The sequence below is a fragment of the Argentina anserina genome, chromosome 7 (genome assembly GCF_933775445.1).
Source record: "Argentina anserina chromosome 7, drPotAnse1.1, whole genome shotgun sequence".
NCBI lineage: Eukaryota > Viridiplantae > Streptophyta > Magnoliopsida > Rosales > Rosaceae > Argentina > Argentina anserina.
The window spans coordinates 23,485,826-23,509,125 of record NC_065878.1 but is presented as its reverse complement, the minus strand read 5'-3'; the positions used below and the strand labels follow the sequence as shown (position 1 = coordinate 23,509,125).

The window sequence follows — 23,300 nt, the reverse complement described above, 5'->3', positions numbered from 1 at the left end:
TTCCACCAATGAGTTGCCTGACCTTAGTTGGAGCCAGAAGGGCAGGTAATTCTTCTCAGCATAACTGCGGCACCTTAAGCCAATTGCAATCTCAACCATTTAATCACTCTAATTTGTGCTCTTTTTTCTCTAGTTGTTCATGTTAAGTACGTACATAAATAACGCAAATATATATTTGCCGGAATCATGATTGCATAAGTAGAAAACTAACACGAATATAAAGAGTGTATACTAGGAGGATCATACGTAGCTCATCGTTTCACTAAATTATTTCTGACATTCTTCACCTCAAAAAAATCATTTCACTAATTTACATTTTACACTCTTACAAACCGTCTAAAAACGGTGATTGATGAATTAAGTTTATAAACACAACATACACAATAGAGTTTGATCCATTTCACCAAAAAAAGTTAATTGATATGTCATTCTCTCAAAACATTATTAGCAACAACTACCTACCACTTCGTGTGTGGGCAAATGAAGTGGGGAGTTATAGAGGGATAGTTATTTATAGATAAGTTTTTAAAATTTAAATTTCTCTTATGATTTGATTATTTATTTTAACTTTTTATTTTTAAATTATATAATTTCATTTTTAAATAACATATGATAAAAGAATATTAATGTAATTTTAGATATATTTTAGTTGATAAAATCTATTTAAATTATTAATAATATAGATAATAATAGAAGATTAGAAGTCCATTTCATACGAAACATCTATTTCCACGTACTAACGTTAGTAGTATATGCATAACTGGGCCCCACAAAAATTATTGAAATCCAATTACTTTGAAGGAAATTAAAATTAAACGAATTAATAGTCGCAAAATTCAAGTCCAGCTGAGCAACTCTCTCTCTCTCTCTCTCTCTCTCTCTCTCTCTCTCTCTCTCTCTCTCTCTGTGAAGAAGAAGAAGAAGAAGCAGCACAAGAAGAAGGAGAAGGCCTATCTGCTACGATCCGTAGCCCTACGGTTTTCTCAGGCTCTTCGTTTTCAGGTAATTCATTCTCTCTCTGCTCTTTCAAATCCTTAATTACGTTTCAGTGTGGTAAAACTAGGGTTTTGAGTCTGATTTTGATTCCGGACAGTTCGATTGGCTTAGTTACTATCTGATTCCGGTCGAGCGGTTCAATTTCAATTACTAGCTTCGAGCAATTCGATCGGTTGTGTGTTTAAATTTAATTGTGAATTTCGTTTTGTTTAATGCGGTGAGGATTTAGGTGGAATCTTATGCGTGATTGTGTTCAATCTCATATGATCTGTGAGGTTTTTGGTTATTTAAATTATGATTCGAAATTTCGAATTCTGTGCTGTGGATTGTGTTAGTGAGACTGAGAGTTTTTGATTTGTGTGTGTAGCAGGTTATGGTGGCTTGAAATTTGAAATCCTTGTTCTTTAAATCTTGTTATAACGATGACCGTTAGTTTGATATGGATTTTGTTAGCAGAATTGTTCGAAACTGTTGTAATCGGCTTTCATTGGTGTGTGTTGTGGTTACTGTAATAATAGTGTTGTCTACTAATTACTGATATCAGTTGTTAGAGTATCTGTTTCATCGGTAGACTTCGCAGTGGTTTTGAAACTCATAAACTGTCTTCATTAGAAGTCTTGGTTCTGGTTCAGACTTTATGATCGATATGATGTAATTCTCCCCTGTTCCCTTTGATGGGGGAATTTATTGATCAGATATTCGTTTCGTACTTTCAGATACAGTATGGCACTGGAAGTTACCCAGGTACTTCTGAATGCTCAAGCAATAGATGGAACTGTGCGGAAGCAGGCTGAAGAAAGTTTGAAACAGTTTCAGGAGCAAGATCTTCCTTTGTTTTTGTTATCTCTATCCAGAGAGCTAGCAAATGAAGAGAAACCTGTTGAGAGCCGAAAGTTAGCCGGTCTGATTCTTAAGAATGCTCTGGATGCTAAGGAACAACATAGGAAGTCTGATCTTGTTCAGAGATGGTTGGCATTAGATCCTTCGGTGAAAACCCAGATTAAAATGTGCTTGTTACAGACACTCTCTTCCTCTGTAGCAGATGCTCGTTCAACTACTTCACAAGTCATTGCCAAAGTTGCCGGCATTGAGCTGCCTCAGAAAGAGTGGCCAGAACTGATTGGATCACTTTTGTCAAATATACACCAGTTACCATCTCATGTGAAGCAGGCCACTTTAGAGACTCTTGGGTACTTGTGTGAGGAAGTCTCTCCTGAAGTTGTGGATCAAGAGCACGTAAATAAAATACTGACGGCGGTAGTTCAGGGTATGAATGCATCCGAAGGGAGCAATGAGGTTAGACTTGCTGCCACCCAAGCACTGTACAATGCTTTGGGTTTTGCTCAAGCCAACTTCAGCAATAGTATGGAGCGTGATTATATCATGAGAGTAGTCTGTGAGGCAACTCTGTCCCCGGAACTGAAGATAAGACTGGCTGCTTTTGAGTGTTTGGTTGCAATTTCATCAACTTATTATGACAAATTAGCTCCTTACATTCAGGACATTTATAACATCACAGCAAAAACAGTTAAGGAAGACGAGGAACCAGTTGCGCTTCAAGCCGTTGAATTCTGGAGTTCAGTTTGTGATGAGGAGATAGACATATTAGAAGATTATGGGGGTGATTTTACGGGGGACTCTGATATTCCTTGCTTTTACTTTATCAAGCAGGCACTCCCTGCCCTTGTCCCTATGCTTTTGGAGACACTTCTTAAGCAGGAAGAGGATCAAGATCAGGATGAAGGAGCTTGGAATATTTCTATGGCTGGGGGAACATGCCTTTGTTTAGTTGCTCGGACAGTGGGAGATGATATTGTTCCACTTGTTATGCCATTTATTGAAGAAAACATAACAAAACCAGAGTGGAGGCAAAGGGAAGCAGCGACTTATGCTTTTGGTTCCATCTTGGAGGGTCCATCGGCAGACAAGTTGACGCCTATTGTTAATGTTGCTTTGACATTCATGCTCAGTGCTTTAACAAAAGACCAAAACAACCAAGTCAAGGACACCACTGCCTGGACCTTGGGGCGGATTTTCGAATTCCTTCATGGTTCCACTGTGGATGCACCGATTATTACCCCAGCAAACTGCCAACAGATCATCACAGTTCTTCTTCAAAGCATGAAGGATGTGCCAAATGTTGCTGAGAAGGCCTGCGGCGCACTCTATTTTCTTGCTCAGGGCTGTGAGGATGTTGGGTCGTCATCTCCCCTGGCTCCATTTTTCCAGGAAATTGTTCAGTCTCTAATCACTGTTACTCACAGAGAAGATGCTGGAGAGTCACGATTGAGGACTGCTGCGTATGAAGCATTGAATGAAGTTGTTAGATGTTCGACTGAAGAAACTGCCTCCATGGTGTTGCAACTTGCACCTGTTATAATGATTGAACTACACAAGACTCTTGAGGGCCAGGGGCTAGCATCTGATGAGAGAGAGAGGCAGAGTGAATTGCAGGGACTTCTCTGTGGGTGCCTACAAGTCATTATTCAGAAGCTAGGTTCGTCAGAGCCAACTAAATATGTTTTTATGCAGTATGCTGATCAGATAATGGGACTTTTCTTGAGAGTATTTGCTTGTAGAAGTGCTACTGTCCATGAGGAAGCCATGCTTGCCATTGGGGCCCTTGCATACACAACTGGCCCGGAGTTTGCAAAATACATGCCAGAGTTTTACAAGTATCTTGAAATGGGTCTTCAGAATTTTGAGGAGTACCAAATCTGTGCTGTCACGGTTGGTGTTGTAGGTGATATTGCTAGGGCATTGGAAGATAAGATTCTGCCTTATTGTGATGGAATAATGACCCATCTACTCAGGGATTTATCAAGCAACCAGTTACATCGCTCTGTAAAGCCCCCCATATTCTCCTGCTTTGGTGATATAGCTCTTGCGATAGGAGAGAACTTTGAGAAGTACTTGATATATGCGATGCCAATGCTTCAGAGCGCTGCTGAGATGTCTGCCCACACAGCAGGTGCCGATGATGAGCTGACAGATTATACCAATTCTTTAAGAAATGGAATCTTGGAGGCATATTCTGGGATATTTCAAGGTTTTAAGAACTCTCCTAAAACACAGCTCCTGGTAGCTTATGCTCCTCATATCCTACAGTTCTTAGATAGCATATACATGGGGAAAGACATGTGAGTCCTTCTGCTGTTTAGTGCTTTGTCTTTTATGTGTATACATAATGAAATACAATTTTTGTTGTTTTCCTACTTTTTGAAGTCCACTCCACTTGTTTTGTAGGGATGATGTGGTGATGAAAACAGCTATTGGAGTTCTGGGAGATCTAGCAGATACACTGGGAAGTCATGCAGGTTCTTTGATACAGCAATCTATGTCAAGCAGAGAGTTTTTGAATGAATGCTTGTCTTCTGAAGATCTTTTGATTAAAGAATCCGCAGAATGGGCCAAGTTGGCAATAACTCGTGCCATTTCTGTCTGAGGCTGCGACCTGGTGTATTCTAGTTGTTGGAAAGTCCTGCAAGCATTTGGGTGTGTCGAGTTGGGTCATAGAATTGCATGAGTCAAGCATCACCATTTTCAGTCAGACAACGGAAGCTGTGTCCAGTCTTCAAGTTGTCACTAACTTGCATCATCTCCAAAAATTGTGACTAACAATTGCATCAGCACCAAGTTGGTTGGGTCCTGGTACTCTGATGGAGGAAGAGCAGGCAGTGAGTGTCACTGAAGGGGTTTAAGGCATGCATAATTAACAAGATCCGTCAGTCACAGGGAATTGTGGCACCAGAGTGGAAGTTACATGACATTCATGAGCTCAACTTTTCTCATCACTCGGTCATTTGGTCTTTGAATGCTGATGGTCTTACTAATATGTGCATACCCTATGGTGATCTTCCCCAAAGACATCTGAGCCAGAATGGATGAATTCCCTAATGCTCGGGTGTTGACACCTTATCGCCACCGATTGTCCGCCATGTCCCTCACATCCTCCTTACCAGGTCTTGATTCCCGAATTTAGTCTGCATCTATTCATATCTTCATTCGTCATAGTTAGTGTTTATTCCAGAAAAGATATCCTCAGCAGCAGATCTAACTGCTTTCTTTGTTGGGTTGAGGGTCAATACGTGCTATTGGAAAACACAGATTTTTGCATTGCATTATTCATTTTTCATATTCACATTGTTAGGTGTAAGTCAGTTTCATATGTCCAATATACCATGCATTTCATGAAATCATTGTAATGCGGCTTTTTGAAAAAAAACAAAAAACAGGTTTTTCTTTTGCTCGGGAACATGTAATAACTTTTTGGTTTTTGTTTTTATCTCCACCTTTTGGACTTTGGTATGATTCAACATCACAAATTGTGATGGCATAGAGTGGAGCTTGATGGAGAGGCATAGTATTTGTTGGATTGCCTCGTTTGCTATCTTTCAAGACATTACATAATTAAAGTCGATGTGAATTTTGTGATCTCTCATATCTTTATTATTATTCCTTTTTCATTACTATGTAAGTTTTAATAAGCCCTCTGTTAATTTGTGGGGCTGCCATTGTTGCCAAACAGAAGCAAAATCTAAACCTAGAAAACATGTTAGGAAGCTAGATCTAAATGTTCTTGCATATCTCAGACGCCTTGAGCTTCTTTAGCGTTTTTGATCCTTGAATTACATGCAACTTTTACTTGTCGGCTTAAGTTTTGAATAGGAGGATATGGTAGATTTTGGAGTTTCAGAGAAGGTGCTGTGAGGTATTGCGATATGACTCCCACTAGCTAGCACACTATTGTGCGAGTGGAGTGGGATATTGAGCTCTGATTTTTCATATTGTACGTCTTATTTCTCTGGCAAATCCCCCGCCACACCATGTGAGTTGAGCTTCTTTGTTGGACTCGTCATTAACCTTGTGAAAACAAAAGCTTGGAATTTGGATGTATCTATTAGAGTCTCAGTAAGCATCCAAAATGAATAGCCAGTTCCACTCTCAGAGAGTCCATTATAGTGACACTGCATTAAGCTCTTCACAGCACTTGCTTATCTCATCTATGGCTTATATGCAAAGAACCAACACACCAAGTACCTAGCATAGCTTATGTTCCAGAAATGGACTAGTCATCCCATCATTACCAACATAAATTACCAAGTACTAAATTACGGTTTAGGGGAATATGATTAGTGCAAACATGTTTTGTCTTGACAGAATTAGTACAAGAGTGGTGTACTTGTAAATGTTTGACTTGTCCCCTCTATTGTGAATACCATGATAGTGCTCCCTCCCAAACCCCAACAAGTAGTGGGTAGCCTAAATTTTCAATTCAACCCTTGTAAACCATCATAAGCTTTCATGTATCAATATATATATGATTTCATATGCAGCCCACTTTCTGTATATAAACCATTGACTCATTAGAAAGCGATGGAAGCCGAAATAAAAAGGACCTAAAGTAGAAGTAGGTCATCAATGGTGAATGGTACTACGGAAAATTGAAGTGAGATCTCAAGGAGGTGGGATAAGGAAGGTTGTATGATCTTAAACTCCAAGTGTAGCATTGTAAAAGGTTTGATGAGGATCACTATTGGCTTTGTTGCGCCAAAACCAACGTTATGAGTGTATGAATGTGAAGAAGTATCTTAGCAAATCAAAGGATTACTGTACTTGTGTAGTATCTTTCCATCGATACAAGGTGTTAGATTTACAAGTATACGTAATACCTTTATGGTGATGATAGCTATATGCACAAATAGGACAATTTATTTACAATGGTCACTTGGTACTTGTGCACCATTGAAAATAATGGGAGCATAAAATAGCCGATGCGTCAATGTCGACACATATAAATTGTTGAAGATGGGAGAAAAAATACGAAAGCAGATCAACTTAATAAAAGGATGTGGCTAAGAATTCAAGCCATGCAAGGAATTGTTGCAGCAGTTGACTTGTGTTTGTAGGGTAAGCTAGCATTCATCATCATAATAATGTTTCTGTTGCTATTGGGTAGGATGAGTGCACTCAATGAATGACTATAACCTCTTCTCTGCTCTCTGAAGCTAGCTCCTTATAAGTGATAGTTCATATGCTTCCTACCACCAAGCACTTCTCACAGCAACCATAAAAGGTCACTCTCTCTTCCCCTACCCTCATCAGACCGAAGACGACCTTAACTTTTACAATAAGAGATCACGACGAGAATAAGCCATGGCTCAGCTCAGTTACAACCTCTTCATTCTTCGTGTACTTCTCCTCTCAGTGCTTTTCTTTTCTTTAGTTTCAGGTAATTAAGCTAAAACTTACTCATAACGGCATATGTTTGTTTCAAACTTTTGGCCTGCTGATAAGTATTGCATGTAACACTTGTAGGTAATGACATTGTTGAAGGTATTAAGGATGTCAATAATGATCACCACATTGGTCAGTTATTTCATAAGGTAGACTATGAAGCTTATATCAGAAGCTTGATTCTGTTTATGTGGATCAACTGATCGATTAACTAGTTAATATGGTTTGTGCTATTGAAGGATACCAAAGTGAATTCACGGAAGCTGGCTATGATGCTAGATGCAACAATGCATGACTACGATAATGCAGGAGCCAACCCCAAACACGATCCTCGAAGGAGACCTGGCAATGGGAGAAACCCATGAGTGATTATAGACTGCATGCTACTACTTAATCCACTTATAGTATCGATAATTTTGATCATGTACTAAGAACTCAAGGTGACGATGTACGTCGCCTGCTATATAGAGCCAGCAATCCAGATGAGAGTTAATTTCTTCAATAATGCTGATATGATATGCTGGTGTATTAGTCTCGCAAGTTGCCTGTGTGGTGGCATTGTGGCCATTGGCCATAGGAATACAAATAGCTTCATATCGTATGCAATTCCTTTGGCTATTGTTTCTCTGTTATATATATGTATCAAGTATGAAATAAGCTTTCTGCCATCCTCTTGGCGCTGAATGAATGATAAATATGGTAAAGGGTTGATATATTTTTACGCGACGAATTTGTACTTTTTAGGTGTTTTATAAACTTGCACCAGCACTTTTTACTTGCTAAAATAACCTTTTAAGTTCATCGTCTAGTGAGAGCTAATGTATGTGCTTGCTGCTAAGTCAAGTTTCAGACACTGAAAATGTAACCTTCCTTTTCCTCATCTGAAAAGCGATAACTTCATCGTTAATGTCTGCTTGACTATTTTTGTGTGTGAGGGTTAGTCTTTCTCTGTTTGAGAATTGGATTCGGTCATCTCAAAAAGGCATATGTGAGATCTTATACATGCATCTTTAGATTTTGCTGTAGTCTGTGAATGCATGAGCACTTCGGCTTGAAACTTGTGATTTCAGAACCTCAAGTCATTTTCACATGTATTTCTGGCCCCTGTAGAAATGGTACTCGCTACGACATGTTGGTGGTGTGTGAGAGAGTGAGAGGAATCCTTAACATGAGCACGGATGACAGTTCAATAGTTCAAATTCAAACACCTCTGGTAGTTTGATAGATTTCCTCAATCGCAAACTATCATTGATAATGTACGTAAAATCATCTTTACTATTACACTCGCAAGATTATTCTAACTAATTCACCTAAATGAACAGTATATCAAGGCGTGAGGCATGTACAATTATGATTATACAAATGAAAGTGTGAAAACCTATGTTGATTTCCAGTATATACATCATCCTAAGTCAGGGTGCCTCAGATTCATGAAGAAAGCAAAGATGTTGACATCCAAATTCCAAGTGAAACGAGCCCGATAGTAGCAAAAGCTTGTCCATATTCATAAACAACATTTTGTTGTTGTAATGGCAAATGTTGCCAATTTGTTCGCCTGTGGATGATATAAAACCAGAGTGAAGATACAAATTATGAAACCATCTAGGTGATAAAACCATGCAAGCATGTAGATGTAGAGCCAGATACATACCCTAAATCCGCAATTACAATGCTGATATTATCTTGTGACTTTCTATCCTGTAGAATGTAGGGTGTGTAAATCTTATGTCATAAGAGAACTACCCAAGTAAAGAATCAAACCACACTGGTCAGAGTAAAACAGTGTCCAGTAAGTAGTAGTTACCAGAGCAGCTTGAGCAAGCGCGTCACAAGCAAGCTGAAATCGGAAACAGAAAGTTTATCTAGTTAAGCACTGTTCTAGAATCAATGTAGCTTTCCACATACAAATATGCACAGGCCATTTATACCTGGACATCTCCATGTTGTCTAAGCTGATTCCTCACAAATGAAACCGCATCGGAGCTGTGATTGACAGAAACCGAAGTCTAAAGGTGACCACTCTTCTTGTGAATAATTTGAAGAGAAAGATGGACAATTAAGCAAAGCTTTCACTGAGCAGTGAAGGTGCCATGATACCTGTTTATGTAATCCCATAAGCCATCCGATGCTAACACTAGGAATTCTGAGTCTGTCCCAAGACTTGCTTGATAAATGTCAGGAGTTGCGGTAACAAGGTCTCCACTAAATTGCACACTAGAACAACAAAAAGGGGTGATTTTTAGGTTTATAATCGATGTTTTATGGCGCAGAAAGTTAAAGGAAGACCTTTATGCTACTTGCTTCAGGACTAGAGTGCACTAGTGGAGCTTAAACCATGTGTTTATGTTATGCTTAGTAGTGAGAAAATGACACAAAGAATCCTAAATTACAAGTTAAAAAGACCAGGAAGAGAAAAATTAAGATAGACAAGATTATACCCACCGAGAAACAAATTTCTCCGTCCATCTTCCTTCTTCAACTCCTTTCTTCAGCATCCTTTCAGTTTATCAAAATGCAACAACACTCAGTATTGTGCTCAACTTTAGTATCCATATATCAAAGTTTACATGAAAAACTAACAGATGCATCCCTAGCTACTTTATTGAAGTATGATCAGAGAGTTAGAAGACTGAACTCGTTTTTCTTTGTCTTGAACCGCATGTCACCAAAAGCGCGAGATACAGCAATGTCTCCACAAATTCTTCCATTGACGATCTATAGACACCAAATGTGAATTATCAAACAATGAAACATAAGACCAGAATATAATGTGAAGCTTCCCCAATGTACAAGAGAAAATGCATATGCAACAACACCAATCAGTCAACTGTTGTTTGCAGATTCAAACCTTACGATTTTTTTCATGCAGTTACTAGCTCAGAAGAGGGAAAAACATGGAAATAAATAAAGAACAGAAAAACACACCCATCCACCTGCTTCTCTGATTCTTCTAATTTCTTGAAGACAGACCTTGTTGCTTCCATATGGTCTATGAGGACTGGTCAATACCTCAGCTTTTCCAGAACAAGATTGAACCTGCATCAGCCAGTCAGCTGATAAATGCAGCAAACAACACACAACCCTTCATCTAAAAGGAGTCTATACAACCCTTCAAATAATAATAATAATAATAATAATAATAATAATAATAATAATAATAATAATAATAATAAAACATACCACAGACGAATCGCCAACATGTGAAATGAAAAGCATATCATTCCCAACGAACATAACAGTAGCTGTTGAACCAGACTCATCTTCCTCCCCATTCCTCTCAAGCCTTCACAAATGAAACACCATCTAAACCTTCCATGGAATAATATCGAATACAGAATCATATTTGCAACCATACTATACAAATGGGACGCAGATGCCAAAATGATTTATCTTTCTTCTTTTTCTAACCATGTAGTCATGTAAATATTGCTTACCAGTTCAACAACTTTGCATCAACTCTTTCAAATGCCTCCTGTAGTGCCTCTCTAATTGCTTTGATATCCTTCCCACTCAATACCAAACCACCTTGTAAAGCCTCACTACACTCCTTGTAGAGCTCATCTCTATTATATATCAAATATTGAAATTGTTCAAAAAGTTAAATGCATCCCTCAGTAAACTATATGACGCTTATATGCAACATCATATTGTCTACATGTTTAGTTACTAACCATCATATTGCCTATATAGCATACAGTGTTTTGGCCAAAATTGCATGTTCTTATTTTCTGCTGAAATATTAACCACCCTGATGTTATAACTTACTTTTAAACAATCCTCAAACTCACTGAACTCAAAAATCTTGACCCTATTTTAATCTACGATTTTCCAAACTCTGAAAAACGAGGAAAAAAAAGCAAAAAAATAATACATGGGGTTAAAAAGGAAACGAGTAATAACAAAACCTTAGGAACTTGACTGAGGATAAGCCAGCATGTCCGTCAAAAACAGCAGCAAACGAATAACCATCAAGTCCATCGGACCGGACAACAACGGCGTCTTCCATCTCTTCCCGCGCTCCCTGCAAGCTTGTGGAGCCCCACCTGACTCCGGTGACGTCGGCAGACGACGACCCCGGCGCGTCTATGGCGATCGCCGAGCATAGTGGGGTAGTTGACTTGTTACAGAAGCTACTGTTCTTGTTGGTCTTCAATAATGAGCCACCTGATCCACCGCCGGTGCAGTTGTATTTGGTTAAGAGGAACCTCTGCAGTTGTGGACTCAAGAGAGCCATGCAAGCCTCTGTACTGAGTTGAACCAGCGACGAGTTGTGAGTTTTGAGAAGAGAAATGGTGGATGTTTTGGTCGGGTGGAGGAGGATAAGAGAGATGACCAAGGAGAGGAAGCTAGGCCTTTAACTGATTTAACGGATAGGAAAGCGGGACCCCTTGGTGCATTCTGATTGGAGAAGCTTCGCCACGTCCGATGTGACCAAAGGTTAAAAACTTTTAACGGTTCCACTTTGATATTTCGGATATATATTAATGTATGATACCGTATTATTTACGATAATCGATATTATTTTATAAATGATGTTAAAAAATAATATATATTGTCAACTATCGGATATGAGATGTATAACATATCATACATTAACACATAGTAGATTAACTCATGAGCTAAGTGCTTGATCTGAATCGAATCGATAATGGTCGTAATAGAAGAAAGAAAGTAGAGTTTCTTAAAACTGCCTTGCTTTTTTGATATTTAAGTGTTCATTTATATTTTGGATTTATGGGAAATATATGGGTGGATTCTTTCTAGTACAAGCTCTAAAATTTGTATTTATGTATGACCAATTCTCATATCATAAAATGCTCATCATTTTCGTTTAAAAAAAATGCTTATCATTTTAGCTGGAATAGCAATATCTTTGGAAAATTGATATTCTGTATCTTATCCTACTTTTTCCTAAAGTATCAATATGTGATTATTTGATATTAGTTGTATTACAACTGTAGATAAATAAATAAATATATATATATAGACGTTCTTGGTTACGACGAGGCGGACCACGACAACCACACTACCCACTTCCTGGCGATCTCGTCTGTACCGGTTGGAGCTCCATTGGCGACTCACGGCTGTTGGAATATGCAAAAAACAAGTTTATGGGCAGATTCTGGAGATTTCGCCATTCCGACCGCTGTGGGTCGCCGATGGAGCTCTGACCGGTACAGACGAGATCGCCGAGAGGGGGAAGCACAGCTGACACCATCCGCGCCGTCGTTGCGCATCGCCGATAGCCAAAATAGCTGAATCCGGACGGTCCGGACCTCCAGACTTGAGAAAAAAGAATTATATATAGATATATATAGCGTGTTTATTGGACTAGTTTCCTTATGATCAAATTGTTACTTGGTCGAATATATTAAGCAATCGAACAGATGGGTTCTCACCTCCAAAGCGTCCTCTTGTCTACTATGATTTTTCTCGTTGTTTTCTCAGCCACCCTAGCAATACGTCCACCCCCTTTCACTCGTTCATTTGTTCAAAATACCCAAAATGTTTCCCAGATCTTTGAAGATTGGATGATAAGGCATCGTCGTGTCTACCCCAATAGTGAAGAGAAACCAAGGCGGTTTGAGATCTTCAAAGCCGAATATCTCTATATACGAAAGTTCAACGTACAAAGAAGGAGGAGAAAATTACAGCCTTGGGATTAATAGATAATCAGACATGACGAGGGAAGAGAACCCGTTCAACTACCACATCGGCTTACCATCCGACTGCAACATAGAGTTGCGAAAACTTCTAGAACTCCGGTCGTGTAAAGAGATCATACACATGCATGCAAGTCCAGTCAACCTTACTGGGATATGATTCATAATTTTGTTAATTTTTCATATCCTAATTATTCAGTCCTCTCCTCTGTGTGTTTCATGATTTAGCAAGTTTTGAAAGAAATAGACTAGTTTGTTTGTTTGTTCTGTTTTTATCAAGAAAGAATGATTGGTCTACTCTTAAGTAATTTTGTGAACATTATTCTATCGTCTCTCTCATACTCTTACCTCGTTATTTGGTTGAAATTCGAATTCAGTTTCGTTTACCATTTGTTTATGATGAAGTCGTTCTTTCTTTCCAAATAAGGCGAATTCTGCTATCTAGCTATCTAGCTCTGTAACTTGATTACCAACGGGATATTAGATGATCTTCCTCGCTCGAAAAAATAATTATACTATACCTTATCAGCTATTGTCATAATTGTTGTACTGATGTAGAGAACATAGAACTGCATAAAGAAAAAAAAAATTACAACAGTAAAAGCAAATAACAACAATATTATTACGCAACAAAATTCAGTTCAGCAACAACCAGTCGGCCCCAAATTGATTCAAGAAAATCTGCTCTTTTTGTCCACATTGGCATACACATTGTAATGTGGTGTGTGTATTTTTGCAGGATTCATGCGTCCAACATTGAGGAACTGGTTTTGTGAGACCCCACGCATTTGTTAAAATCGTTCAAAAATCATGACACATTTCAGGAGATGGATCAACGGGTCAGTTATATAACCAACCAATCTTCGATCCAAGAAAGTGTAACAGGGCGAAGAAAAATACTGCAAAGATGGATCTAAAACAAAAGCACTATAAAAATGTAGGGTCTAGAATAGCACTACAAAACATGCACAACACAGAATCAAGTGTAAAATTCTTTCAAATACGATGGCCCTGGTTTAAAGGGGTCAGATTCTTCATATGCCTCCGGTCTATAAAACCCAGCATCATTCACACGGTTACTTAGCACATGAAGGATGGCTTTCTTCTTACCGCCATACTCATCTCGGTTGTTCTCAACATACTCATTGGCCTCGGCGGCAATTTCATTCACAAATTCAAACCGGTTGTCTTCTGATAGTAGTAGTCTCTCAATGTCCATTCCCATCAGCTGTCCTCCATCCTTTACCTTCCGAATTTGTTCCTCCAGGAAAGGCACTCTGTCCATTTTGTATCGCAACATGTCATCCTTCTTTGTCTAAAGCATGGAAAATGTGTGCATGTCTAGTCAATGCTCAATTACACAGTTTGAGAAATTGAACAGGGTTTACAACACACTAATGATCACTCAAGTAGCTGAAATAGTGAAATTTATCACTAGTCACAGAATTTGTGAGAAGAAGATAACAGGCAATTTGCATAATTTTCTCCAGTTCTACACACTACAAGTATTGAAAAGCTCAAACATTTATAGAACAATAGAAATCATGTTTTGTCATTAGAAACCAACCAAACAATAGAATCATCTACTTAACCTTACAATACTTTGACCCTCATATTTCTATTCTCACTTTCATTCCACCCCTTAATGTAAGAGACTACTTATGCTCATTGCTCAGGCACCATCAACCAAATCTACTGCAATTTGTATTGCTTAAAGCTTGTGTTCTAAACTCCATCCTTCAGTTCTCAAAAGTCAAAATTTATGTACTTTCATTCATTATGTTTCTCTTACACTAGACACTGAAGCAAGTTCACCTCCCCACATTTTGGATCGAAATCAACATGGGAGTCTAGACTGTATTACATGCCTAATTGCAGCCACTGAATTTGTGACGAGTCAAAGAATCCCATCTCAACATGTCACCACATCCAGCTTCACACAACTCTACTCATTATCAGAAAAATCTCACTTCTTGTCTTGCAATTCAGAACAAACCAAACAACCCAGGACTTACATACTCATGAGTCATGACTCTTGACCATAACTTTACGATACGAAAACTACTGATGACACCACCATATATATCTATCTCTTAAGACAATTATACTCCCCATAGTTCATTTCTTACACTCCCCATAAAGCAATCAATTAATCAATTAAGGTTTCTCATCAGTACCAGTTTCCTTCGCCGCCAGACACTCCGACCTTTCCCGTTCCTTTGCACCCCTGAAATTACCTGCTTTCAACAATTAAGAAAACACCAACACATCAATCAAATGCCGAAAAACGAAGCTGTATTCATTAAAAACAAAACAAACCCAGAAAATAATAGTGAGTAGTGAGAACATATCTCTCACCTGCGTTCTGAAAAAGCAGTTGGAAGAAGCCACTGTGTTTTCCACTCTCAGTTGCACCGCCCTCTGAAACAGTGAAATGAAATGAATTCAGAATCGAAACTTCATTTGGGATTGGATTAGAGAGAGAGAGAGAGAGAGAGAGAGAGAGAGAGAGAGATTACATGGGAAGAATAAGAGAGAGAGAAGGAGGGTAGAGTGGAGCAAGCCATGGCTGACCAAGTTCGTTGTGTTATCTCTTCTGCGTTGATGTTCAGTTTATAGGTACTTATAAGCTGTTTGGGTAAATATCCGAAAATGGACATAGATTTACAGGAGTGCCATCAATTTTGGTTAAAGGATCCGAACCCGAGTGGTTTGGATTGCGTTACGGGGCAAGTATTAATTAATAGCGGGACTAATCGTCTAATCTTATGACCAATTAATCAAAATATATCATTTCTTAAGAAAGTATTTGGAAATAGTAAATACCATGTAAGTAGTGCACTTCAAGTATTTCTCTCAATGTATATGGTTGGATGGGAGTCACGGAATCCAAATATGGTAATAAAGTAGATGCGTGTGATTTAAATCGAGCTCAGCTTGCCATTAAATATGCATTTTAAACAACTAAGTTGTCAAAAACCAAATGCAAAAGTGACAAGCAATGTTTTTGGAATCTCTCGCAAAAAGCAAAAATAAAACAAAATTTAAAACATTTATCTCTCTCCTTTTTCAAATACTAAAGCAAAAGTTTCAATTTTTCACAAACTCTCAGTAGAACAAAAAAAAAGAAGCCAAAAATCATTTCGTTGACTGCTTTTATCAAGAAGATAACATCTTCAACCCCAAAAATTGTAGAAACGTGCTTTTACGAATCAAAAATCGAAGCTAAGTAGCATGGACACCGATTCGATATGTAAACACGGCATATATAATTTTTTTAGACACGGACATGTGGTGGACACGTTAATTAAATATTATTTTTAATATATATATTTATTAAACAAATTAATTTATAAATTTGAAAGTATTTAGATATATATATATATATATATATATATATCAAAATGTGCATTAAAATGAAGAAAACATAACTTGTTAGAAGGACTAAAGACTTGATCAATATATTGGATAACCAATGTTCGAATCCCACCACAAGTATTCTTATTTTTACCACGAGTTTTTCTCTTTATATATATATTAAAGTGTGCATAAATATAACAAAAATTGAACCTGTTTGAATTGCTGAGAAGTTGTTAGGTGCCTTGAATGACCAAAGTTCTAATCTCACCATAAGCACTTTCATTTTTATTATGAGTTGGTGCGTGTCCGCGTGTCCATTACGTATTACAGCGTGTTCGAACCGTGTTCAAAATCAGTTCGCGTTTCCGTATCTGTGTCGGACACACGACCCAGATAACGTGTCCGTGCTTCATGGAATCGAAGTTACCCTCATTGCATCACACCAAACTCTATACAAGTCATAAGATTTCACTATAAGAAACAAAAATCAAAACTGCTCTTAAAACCTCACAACTTCTCCACTAAACATTATTCCCAAACTAGCTTAAATCCCAAAACCGACGTCGTTTCTGGCCCAATTCTAAAGTATTTGAAAAAGAATAATAATATTAAACTCTCTCTCTCTCTCTCACAGAGTGGTGGTGGTGCGTTGGAGAAAGTACCAGAAAATTGAACTCTTAAATCTGAGAGAGAGAAAGCACCTCACACCTCACACTCTTCTTCTGCACAAAACCTCCACATCTCATCTTCTTCAATCGTCTAGGGTTTCAAACTCCTCACACAGTATAAAATTTGATTTCTGTCACGATTCTCCAGAAACTCAATAAAGGACTTAATAGACGAAACAACGACCAGAAGAAGAAGAAGCTGGTGGTGGTGGTGGTAGTGGTAGAGAGGAACTTTGACCTCAAATTCTGGACACAATCGGACCTTTTAGAATTGTGGAAATGGTTGAGATTGGACGGAGTTGAAAACCCTAGGGGGAGGACTATGGAGAGGTCTAGATCCAAGAGATCTTACTACTATGACCACCAGGACTATGACACCGAGACCGTCGGCCGGACTCGGCCGAGGTACAACCACCACTACTCCAACACCAGAGACCGCCACAACAACAACAACAACCGTCGGGCGGCGGCGGTGAAGCAGCAGCAGGGGCAGCAGGGGCAGGAGTCGGCGTCGGTGACGACGTCGTACAGGATACTGTGCCACGATATGAAGGCGGGAGGGGTGATAGGGAAGTCCGGGAGTATAATCAAGTCGATTCGGCAGCACACCGGCGCGTGGATCAACGTGCACGAGCTCGTCGCCGGCGACGAGGAGCGGATCATCGAGATTTCCGACCAGCGGCGGCGCGACCCCGAGGGGAGAATGCCGGCGTTCTCGCCGGCGCAGGAGGCGCTGTTCCTGATCCACGAGCGGATTCTGGACAGCGAGGTCGCCGGCGCGGAGGAGGACGACGAGTACGGCGGCGGCGGAGGCGGCGGAGGAGGGAGAGGGACACGTGTCGCGACGAGGCTAGTGGTGTCGAGAATGCATGTGGGGAGTTTGCTGGGGAAAGGAGGGAAGATAATAGAGCAAATGAGGATGGAGACAAAGACTCAGATTAGGGTTTTGCCGAGGGATCATAATCTGCCTCGCTGTGTTTCCATGTCTGAGGAGATTGTTCAGGTTTTCGGAACTTTCAGCTCTCTGAATTTTGCACTGCATTGCATTCAGCTTTTACTGGTTTGCTTTGGACTAATCCACACTGCTAAATATAGACTCAACTGGACTTAACCTCACACTGATACTTACTCACTAAAACCGAAAATAAGGACAATGATCGGCAGCTTAATGACGATGAACTGATTATATGATTGTGTATGACTTGGGCTCAATAATTTGGATGCTCATGAACTTAGACTGAAGATTGGTAGTGCTTTCGAACATTTTGCAGCCTTTAGTTGCATCAGCTAGGTACCTTGATCTTGGCTACATTGAATGTTTATAGTCACTGCATTATTGGGTAGATACCAAGTATGTAGGTGTATAATGCAATGCTGGTTTATGAAATGAAGATGCCATCAGTCATATGATATTGGATATCTGCTGCAGGTAGTAGGCGATCCGAATAATGTAAAGGCTGCTGTGGAAGTTATTTCATCTCGCTTGAGGGAGAGTCAGCACCGTGACCGCGGAAATAATTTCCATGGACGAGCACATTCACCAGAACGGTTCTTTCCTCCTGATGATGATTATATTCCTCACATGAACAATGCTGGACGTAAGTCATCCATGGATGGGTCTGGTTACGGGTCAAGATTATCCGGTCCCAATGCGAGAAACAGCAACTATGGCTCGCGTTCATCTGGTTATATGATAGAATCAGGGTCTGCTCCGATGGATGATAATGTGCAGCCCTTTTATGGAGAAGACCTTGTGTTTCGAATGCTTTGTCCAGTTGATAAAGTTGATCTTGTCCTCGGAGAGTCTGATGGAATTATAGATTTGCTTCAAAATGAGATTGGTGTGGATGTCAGGGCTACTGAACCTGTGGCCGGAGCAGATGAACAGATGATCATAATTTCTTCTGAGGAGGTACTTCACATTTTTTGTTGAAAGCTGAATACATATGTAATCAGGATCATTTTCTTCTGACTGTTGTGTAAATAGAAGAGTGACACTACCTCATATGGCACTTATAATATCGTCTGGAAATGCAACTGATTAGTTCTAATGGTCTGCTTTTTCCTGCTTCTCTTGAAACCAGTACTCTCTTTTCTTTTTCTTTTTTGAAATACGATTACTCTCTTTTTTTTTGTTTCGGGTAAAACTAACTTTGGGTTTCTTGTCTGTTACTAGGGCCCTGATGATGAGCTGTTTCCGGCTCAGGAAGCTTTACTGCATATCCAAACTCGTATTGTTGATCTTATTCCAGATGGAGACAATATTATAACTACCAGGTTACTCGTTTCATCAAGTGATATTGGATGCTTGGAGGGAAGAGACGGGTCTTTATCAGACATGATGCGACATACTGGTGCAAATATACAAATTCTGCCCAGAGAAGAACTTCCTCCTTGTGTATCAGGGAATGATATGCTTTTACAGGTTTGTCATTTAACCTGCTGATTTCATTAAAATCCATGATTTGTTACCTGTATCCTTTATCTGGGAGACTTGTTTGGTGGACTTCTTTTATTGGCTGATTAATTTCAAAATGGTCTTCAGAAAAAAAAATTTAAATTTAAATTTTGATGATCTCAATGCCTCCTGTATTATCATGGCAAATGTGTTAGTTATAAAGTGGAGATTGGGCTTTAGTAATAAAGTGGAGCCTGTGTATTTATTTATGGATCCTTGGACTCTTCAAATGAACAATATAAGCCCATCCAAATTTTGCTGTTTAACTAGAATCTTTTGCGAATGTTGCTTTTCCTTGCATCTGAGTCTGAATATGGTATCCATATGTTCTACCGTGTTTTATTAGATGAAATGTTTCTGCAAAAGATAAGGGGTCCAATAACATTACAAGGCTAACAAAGGCTTGGAATTCCTGGTGAACAGGATCGGTTAAACTCAAGTCAATTCTTAATTTGTTGTTTATGTCATCAACAGATAGTAGGAGAAATAAAAGTAGCTAGAGATGCTCTTGTTGAGGTGACATCAAGACTAAGGAGTCACGTATACAGGGAGTTGTTTCAAAAGGATAACATGACGCTTTCAGCCCCTGCCCCTGCAAGCAGTGCTCTAGATTACATTAATCCTATTCGTCAAGCTCGTACTGGAAATGGCCCTTCTATAGCTACGTATCAAAATGTGCAAACTGCTCAGCCATCAAAGGTTTGCTTTTATATCTTGACTGAATTAGGAACTACTCCTGGTTTTGTCAACATTTTCTTCTCTCCTTAGAGTTTAGCTGATTTGATGAGGGCTTTGAAGGTTATGGTTATCAATTGTTCTGTACGTGTCCCAGTTCTTGTGTTTTTAAGTTCAGTACTTGTGTTGTAGGACTCTGGAGTGGTTGTCAATGAAGCAACAAAGCTGAATGAAAGTGAAAAACGTGAAGATGTTCCTACGGGGCTGAATAGGTATCACATTTTGTCTTGAGCTCACTTTATTCGGAATTTGTAAATCATCCATCTGTCCCTCTTTCTTTTTGGTTTTCTCTCTATGAATATCTGCCTTATGCTTTCTATACATCTTCTAGTAGAATACCTGTGACACTTGTCACTCGGAGTATACTTGAAGTTGTCATACCCGAGAAGGCTGTTTCAAAGCTCATAACAAAATCGAAAAACATGCTTGCTCAGATCAGCGAGGTAAGCCTAATGAACTCATTACTCTGATGGTTGCTCTTATCATACTTTAATTTTGAGTATGCTAATTGTCGTTTGACTTGTCCTTTGGTGGATCAGTTATCGGGAGCCAGGGTAACCCTGGTAGAGGATAGTCCAGAGTTAACCCAAAAGATCATTCAGATTTCCGGTACTCCAGAGCAGACTGAGAGGGCTCAGAGCTTGCTCCAGGGTTTTATATTAAGCAGTAAGTCCTTTCTCTGTCTCTAACTGCTGATTATTATATGTGCTTGCTGGTATTGTGTTGTACCTGTCTTCTAGTTTCATATAAAATCCATTCTTAATCTTCCTCTGTCATTCATTAGCACAAGAAGACGACCCTTGAACGCAGAGGAGCATCACGGTTACCAAATTCTGAGCTCGGCCTACTGGGGCATTGCGGCTCGTTTCAAGACCATATTATCCTGCAAGGCAGGGAGTTTTTTTTGTTCCAGAGAGGCTTGCTTCTGTATTACTGTACCACTGTAAATGTAGTATCTGAAGGCGTTTTAGCTTTAGCCCCCTACCATGTTTCAGTTTTCATGTGTAAACTGGGCACTAGAATCACAACCCAGTAAGACATTGATCTTTTATGTTGTATCGGACAGTGCCTCGAGTTTATATGGCTTTCCTCAAACACGACTACATGTATATGATCTTGGTATTATGGTTTAATCATCAGACGTAAATAGGCTAAAGCCAGAAAGATTGATCGCATAAAACAAAGCTCATACAAAAATTGAGGGGTGTTTTAGACATTGCCACTTAAACCCCCGATTTCTTCTTCTATTCTTTGCTTCTCTCACTCTTCCAATTAAGAACACGACGCTTCGTTGAGGGTTTAGGGTTCTTCCACACTTGTAAGTCCATTTTTTTCTACTTTATCTCTATTTCGGTTTAATTCGTATTTTGATTTTGTTCTTATAGATTTCGCTAATCCCTATTTAATTAGATTTCCCTAGTTTAATTTTCCGATCTCTGATTTCGTTTTTCTGTTATCGATTGAAGCTCTGAGCATATATGGCGTGTATGCGAAATGGCAGAAATGCCCTCAGTCAGATCATCCGAGACACTAAGAAGAACGTCTATTCTTCCGAGTCGGAGCGCATGATGAATCCTCTGGTCTTCGCCTGCCAAGGAGTTCGGCATAGAAAGCTGGAAGTGATTTTAACCACGGTGAGAATTTTCTTTTTCACTTCGAAAATCGAGTAATTGGTGTTTTGGGTTTAAGCTTATTGAGTGATTGTTTGTTTGATTTAGTTTTTGATGTGATTTGTAGAATGTAGATAAGCTTGGCAAGGCCGGCGAGACGGTGAAGGTTGCGCCGGGGCATTTTCGCAACCACTTGATGCCGAAATTGCTGGCTGTCCCCAACATTGACAAATATGCATATCTCATAAGGGAGCAGAGGAAGGTAGTTTTGTGTTTTGCTCTTGTCGAATGTGCTGGCTTGTGGTTGGTTGGTTTCTTGTTTTCAGTTTTATAATGCTTTGAATTGTTTGGGATGTTGTGGTTTTAGAATGCTCCGATGGAAGAGAAGGAGGAAGAGGTGGAGGTTAAGGTGGTTCCTGTGTCCCAGGAAGTTAAGATGAAAGAATATGAGAAGCTGGCAAAGCGTCTGGATAATGCTCGTCTGGTTCGTTGGCCTATCTAATATCTTTGAGTAATGTTTGTGCTGATAAATGTGTTACCTTCTTATACCAAAATAGGGTGGTTAGTTAAAGTTTAATGTCATATTTTGAATGGTGTTGGAGAGAGTGATGTATACGGAGACGTGTGATTACCTATGATATGGTGGTTGGATGCTTGGTTTATTATGCTTGGATGTTTGTAGTAAGAACTGGAAAATCCTTGGAACTCCATTAGGTGTTAAATTGAGGGTTGATCAGCTTTCGTTTATAATGATTTGGTCTCTTCTTTGAGGTAGATGTGAAACTCTATTGGAATGCTGGTTGAACATCTCATGCGGACAAATGCTCTGGTTTACAAGTGATATGGAGCTTATGAAATTTTCATATTTTTGCAGGTACTGCGGAGGAACATTGATCTTAAAAAGTTCCGGACACGTGCAACAAAAGAAGACTCAATAGAATTGCGTGATGCTGTGACTAAGGATGACATTTTGGCCGAGGTATGGTTTTTGTTCTTAATTGTCTTAAAACTTCAAACCTTGATATGCACCTTTTTCCTCTGCTATTGAACTGATGCAATCTCTATGTTGGTTTAGGTGGCAAGGCAGCTCTCTATTGGCTTAGAACCTGACAATGTGCATTTACCAACTCCATTGACAACTGTGGGAGAGTATGAGGTACGGCTGCGCCTTCCGAGATCCATCCCTTTGCCGGCAGGGAAGGTTCATTGGACACTCGATGTTAAAATCCGATGCGCATAAGCAATGGTCTTTTGGAACTTGGTTCTCTCAAAATGTCTTCTAGCTCACAGTTTTGGTTTTTGTAATCTGAGAATTGTTGTAGTTGGCTTGCTGTACTTTGGAATCAAGGACCCTCTTATAATAGTAACCCCTCTGCTTTCTCTAGGTCTCTACTAGTAGTTGATGCGAAAACGACTTTCAATCAAATGTTTCCCCCACATTGTTACAGACATGAAAACTGGACTGTACTGTATTAGGAGAATTCTCATTCACGGTGCCTCTGGTACAAGTGAACTGCTATGTTCTCAAACGCTTCCAAAGTTCTTCAACACCAAGTCTTAAGGTTTTCAACTT

General features: G+C 39.3%; 6 protein-coding genes across 8 annotated transcripts; 4 read left to right on the top strand and 2 right to left on the bottom strand.

Annotated features, from left to right (window-relative positions):
• Positions 1–880: 880 nt before the first annotated feature.
• Positions 881–5,468, top strand: LOC126802202 (importin subunit beta-1). The gene is made up of 3 exons (XM_050529788.1): positions 881–1,002; positions 1,713–4,136; positions 4,243–5,468. Exons 2-3 carry the CDS (start codon positions 1,720–1,722, stop codon positions 4,439–4,441), a joined length of 2,616 nt encoding a protein of 871 aa, XP_050385745.1. The 5' UTR covers positions 881–1,002; positions 1,713–1,719; the 3' UTR covers positions 4,442–5,468.
• A 1,092-nt stretch (positions 5,469–6,560) lies between these two features.
• LOC126803103 (uncharacterized) lies at positions 6,561–7,959 on the top strand. Of its 2 annotated transcripts, XM_050530857.1 has the most exons (4): positions 6,561–6,906; positions 7,009–7,228; positions 7,315–7,382; positions 7,473–7,959. In XM_050530857.1, the coding sequence occupies exons 2-4, from the start codon at positions 7,153–7,155 to the stop codon at positions 7,596–7,598; spliced, it is 270 nt and encodes an 89-aa protein (XP_050386814.1). In that variant the 5' UTR covers positions 6,561–6,906; positions 7,009–7,152; the 3' UTR covers positions 7,599–7,959. The 2 variants fall into 2 exon arrangements, with proteins under 2 accessions (XP_050386814.1, XP_050386813.1); XM_050530856.1 differs by having other exon boundaries at positions 6,561–7,228.
• Positions 7,960–8,432: 473 nt separating this feature from the next.
• LOC126802421 (protein phosphatase 2C 57) lies at positions 8,433–11,542 on the bottom strand. The gene is made up of 11 exons (XM_050530048.1): positions 11,139–11,542; positions 10,668–10,796; positions 10,414–10,516; positions 10,159–10,269; positions 9,869–9,948; positions 9,676–9,729; positions 9,331–9,447; positions 9,162–9,216; positions 9,038–9,070; positions 8,885–8,931; positions 8,433–8,788 (listed from the first exon to the last, which is right to left on the bottom strand). The coding sequence occupies exons 1-11, from the start codon at positions 11,465–11,467 to the stop codon at positions 8,662–8,664; spliced, it is 1,185 nt and encodes a 394-aa protein (XP_050386005.1). The 5' UTR covers positions 11,468–11,542; the 3' UTR covers positions 8,433–8,661.
• Positions 11,543–13,693: 2,151 nt separating this feature from the next.
• Positions 13,694–15,491, bottom strand: LOC126802836 (protein PLASTID TRANSCRIPTIONALLY ACTIVE 7). The gene is made up of 4 exons (XM_050530546.1): positions 15,416–15,491; positions 15,255–15,317; positions 15,074–15,133; positions 13,694–14,211 (listed from the first exon to the last, which is right to left on the bottom strand). The coding sequence occupies exons 1-4, from the start codon at positions 15,461–15,463 to the stop codon at positions 13,876–13,878; spliced, it is 507 nt and encodes a 168-aa protein (XP_050386503.1). The 5' UTR covers positions 15,464–15,491; the 3' UTR covers positions 13,694–13,875.
• A 1,474-nt stretch (positions 15,492–16,965) lies between these two features.
• LOC126804173 (RNA-binding KH domain-containing protein RCF3) lies at positions 16,966–21,218 on the top strand. Of its 2 annotated transcripts, none has more exons than XM_050531951.1 (8): positions 16,966–17,927; positions 18,354–18,836; positions 19,101–19,349; positions 19,857–20,081; positions 20,250–20,329; positions 20,449–20,560; positions 20,657–20,783; positions 20,902–21,218. In XM_050531951.1, the coding sequence occupies exons 1-8, from the start codon at positions 17,247–17,249 to the stop codon at positions 20,919–20,921; spliced, it is 1,977 nt and encodes a 658-aa protein (XP_050387908.1). In that variant the 5' UTR covers positions 16,966–17,246; the 3' UTR covers positions 20,922–21,218. The 2 variants fall into 2 exon arrangements, with proteins under 2 accessions (XP_050387908.1, XP_050387909.1); XM_050531952.1 differs by having other exon boundaries at positions 16,967–17,927; positions 20,452–20,560.
• Positions 21,219–21,288: 70 nt separating this feature from the next.
• LOC126804174 (uncharacterized) lies at positions 21,289–23,111 on the top strand. The gene is made up of 6 exons (XM_050531953.1): positions 21,289–21,435; positions 21,584–21,751; positions 21,855–21,989; positions 22,095–22,211; positions 22,602–22,706; positions 22,803–23,111. The coding sequence occupies exons 2-6, from the start codon at positions 21,596–21,598 to the stop codon at positions 22,965–22,967; spliced, it is 678 nt and encodes a 225-aa protein (XP_050387910.1). The 5' UTR covers positions 21,289–21,435; positions 21,584–21,595; the 3' UTR covers positions 22,968–23,111.
• The last annotated feature ends 189 nt before the right edge of the window (positions 23,112–23,300 follow it).